At 45.5% G+C, this 3590-nt stretch overlaps 1 protein-coding gene across 1 annotated transcript in view; it reads left to right on the top strand.

Moving 5' to 3' along the window:
- scap (SREBF chaperone) overlaps window positions 1-3590 on the top strand; it is a 69018-nt gene that overhangs the window by 17108 nt on the left and 48320 nt on the right. The window contains 2 exon segments of the mRNA XM_050047896.1: window positions 427-547; window positions 810-967. Coding sequence (XP_049903853.1) covers window positions 427-547; window positions 810-967 — 279 coding nt within the window.

Genomic DNA, 3590 nt, shown 5'->3' with positions numbered 1-3590 from the left:
ATCCAGCCTAGAGGTAACAAAAGCGTGGACCAATTTTTCTGCATCTTTTCGGGTCAGGATAGGCCTAATTTTCGCAATATTACGCAGATGAAAAAATGCAGTCCATGAGGTTTGTTTTAAATGAGAATTAAAAGACAAATCTTGATCAAATATTACTCCGAGGTTTCTTACGGTAGTGTGTGTGTGTTATGATCTGACCACGCAGCAAACAGCAGCCACAATGTCTGACATCACATCAGCTCTGTGTCATGTCTGACTGATGAACTGAGCCATCTCACTCTGCCTGTCTTTGTCTCCCCCTCTCTGTCCCACACTCTCTGTCTCACCCTGTCTATCTCACCCTGCCTGTCTCCCCTTCTCTGTCTCACTCTGCCTGTCTCCCTCTGTCTGTCTCTGTCTCACCCTTTCCCCCTGTCTGCCCCCCAGCTATCCTTTACTGAGGCTCCCCCTGCCAGGGACGGGTCCTGTGGAGTTCACCACGGGGGTGCGAGACTACAGCATCCCTTCCCATGAGCCTCAGGGAGACCTTGGAGAACGTCCTGACTGGGTAGGACACCAGAGAACATGGACATGTCCATATACATCCTAAAATGTCTCCTTATTCCCTCAGTCCTCTGACCTTGAATCTTAAAGTGAAACTAATTTTAATCTTCAGTGTGAGACTGAACTGACATGTCCTCTGAGACAGACGGTCAGACAGAGACAGAGACACATTAACTCTGATTGCTGACAGTCAGAGAGACACAGCTTCACCTGAGGACACTTTGATCCAGGAGACAGTCTGAAGGTGTGATGTGTCTGTCTCGTAGTATCGGGGTCCTCCAGTCGCCTACATCCAGCAAGTGTTGGTGAAGGCGGCGGTGTCTCCGTGGGACAGCAGCCTGGTGCCGGTGGACGTCTTTCGGTCGCCGCTGAGTCGAGCCTTCAGCCTGTTGGAGGAAATCCGCAACCACGTCCACTCTGACAGGTAAGACAGTGGACAGGGCTGACCAGGTGTCTTCAGGAGGCGGAGCTAAGCCTTGTTGGTATCATCTATCTGTGTATCATTAAAGATTTAACACGTGTCTCACTGCTGCTGAACTCAGACTGTCTGAGACATCTGAGACAGAGACAGACACAGGGACAGAGACCCTAGCCCCTTTTACTCTGCCAGATTTTTGGCGAATGTTGGGCCGTTTTGCCGCCAAGCTGCGAGCGTTTAGACACACAGAGCCGGATTGGCGAGTTGATCCGAGGTGCCCAATTTTCCGCCTCGTAGGGTAGACATATTGGCGGAACCTTTTTGGTTTAAAAAGAACGAGGCGCTCTTCTGCCACAGGAGGGGCTGTTGATGACTTGTGGGAGGAGCTGTTGATGACGCCGCACGTTGAGCCACTGGCGGTGGATAAACAGGAAATAGCTGATGGCAGGAATTAGCGAGCAGCTAGTAGCAAGAGGGAAACACACTGACAGACACTGTAAAGATGAGCAACTGGGGAGACAAGGAATTGCGCGCCCTCCTTGTCCTCGCAAATGAAGAGGCCATTAACCGTCAGATGACGGGGACGGTGAAGGACGGGCCAACTTTTTTTTTTTTTTTTTCCCCAAATCTTTTTATTCAGTTTTTTCAGACAATACAGGGTGATGCATACAAGTCTATTACAGCATGGTATCTGCTTAGTGGTAGGAAGGATAACCAAGAGCGAAAATAAAATCCAAACAAAAGCATAAGCTTGTCCCTAACAAAGGCTAATAGGGTGTCCCAGGTCTTATAGAAGGATGTCACGGACCCCTTTTGTGAGGACCTTAGTTTCTCTAGTTGTAGAAGGTGTAAGACTTCCTGTATCCATCTATTGTGGGTTGGGGGAGAAGCATCTTTTCATTTGGAAAGAATGGTGCGCCTTGCCAACAAAGTGGTGGCGGCAATGACACGCCCTGCAGTATTAGGCAAGTTTTCGGTTTGTGGGAGACCAAAAAGAGCAGTGAGGGGGTTCAGTTCTAAATTTGTGTTAAGGGCCTGTTCAAGAGTTTTGAATTTATCTGACCAGAAGCAGGTCAGCCTCGGGCACACCCAAAAAATATGCAGTTGCAACAGTTACAAGCATCATTCTGGTTAGAATATATTTTAGCTTATTTAGCATTGGTGAGGTGGGCTCTATGGAGCACTTTACATTGCAGAAGGCCATGCCTGGTGCATATGGATGAGGAATGGACCAGTTTTAAAATACTTCTCCACTGGTTGTCAGTTATCTCTGTCCCTAAATCCTGCTCCCACAAATCCTTAAGCGATATAGTGGGGACCGGATTCAGGAGGCCAATTATGTTATAGATGGTGAATATCAGTCCTTTTTGATCAGGATAGAGGGAGAGAAATTGATCTATTACTGCTTCAGGGGGGCGGTTCAGGAAATGTGGAAATTGTTTTTGGATGAAATGCCTCACTTGGAGGAATCGAAAAGTGGCTATTAGGTAAATTGCACTTAGCTGACAAAACATTAAAGATGAAAAAGTCTCTCTTTCATACTAGTCGTTAAGTGTTTTGAGGCCTTTAGTTGACCACATACGAAAAGTGGGATCAGAGCAGGAGGGAGGAAATAAGTAATTGTTCAATATTGGAGCATGGATCGAAGCCCTAAGTAGACCGTGTTGTTTCCTGAATTGAAGCCAGATCTTAATTGTGTTATGGACGACCAAGTTGTGCGACATCTTATGAACACTGATGGGCAGCTGTGAAGAAATCACAGAGTGCAGAGAGTAGTGGGAGGATGAAATGTCAGTGTGAGCCCAGGGTGGACAGGTGTCTATAAAACTGCAATGGACCCAGTGTATTAATTTGGTGATGTTGCAAGCCCAGAAATAGTGGCGAAAGTTCGGAAGTGCTAGTCCTCCTTCAGACTTCGGGAGCTGGAGGCTCAATTTCCTGATACGGGCTGGTTTGCTCTGCCAGATAAATGCATTAAAGTGTTGGTCCAGGTTAGTGAAAAAGGATTTATTGAGGCAGATTGGGTTGTGTTGAAACAAGTACAAGAATTTGGGAAGGATATATGTTCATAGAAGCCCCCGCAGAAAGTTTGTCTACTACTCACAGTCGGGTCACGCCATCTCGGCGTTCTGGTCATCCATGCGAACTGTCGCTCCTCGAACACGTCATCAGAGTATGGATGTCACAATTATAGATTTTCTTGGTACGATTATTGTCAGAGAAATAATCACGGTTTTACGATTATCACGATTATTATGCATTAATTAATTTCACACTATAAATGTGTAAAATCACATGAACACTCCTTATAGAAGTTTCATTTATTTCCATGCCAACATAACAAAAATAATATAGCAACAAAGAAAAGTAACCAAAAAGTAGTGTGCGGACTCTACTTTTACTACATGCCTCTTTGTGGTTCAGCAGTCTAAGTTTTTTCTAGCATGTGCGTGTCTCTTTGTTCTCTTTAAATTACAATTACACAAATAAATTGAGAGCATATCTCGTGCAGTGTTAATAATAAATGAAACAGACATCGTGCTGGAAGGACAAGTCCAACATTTACTCAACACAGATGGGAGGAAGCAAAAGGAGGTAATACTAATGCTAAATGTTCACTGACTGAGGA

The sequence above is a fragment of the Epinephelus moara genome, chromosome 6 (genome assembly GCF_006386435.1).
Source record: "Epinephelus moara isolate mb chromosome 6, YSFRI_EMoa_1.0, whole genome shotgun sequence".
In the NCBI taxonomy this organism is placed as follows: domain Eukaryota; kingdom Metazoa; phylum Chordata; class Actinopteri; order Perciformes; family Serranidae; genus Epinephelus; species Epinephelus moara.
Note: the sequence above shows the minus strand (reverse complement) of the source record. Positions and strands in the feature narration are given on the sequence as shown.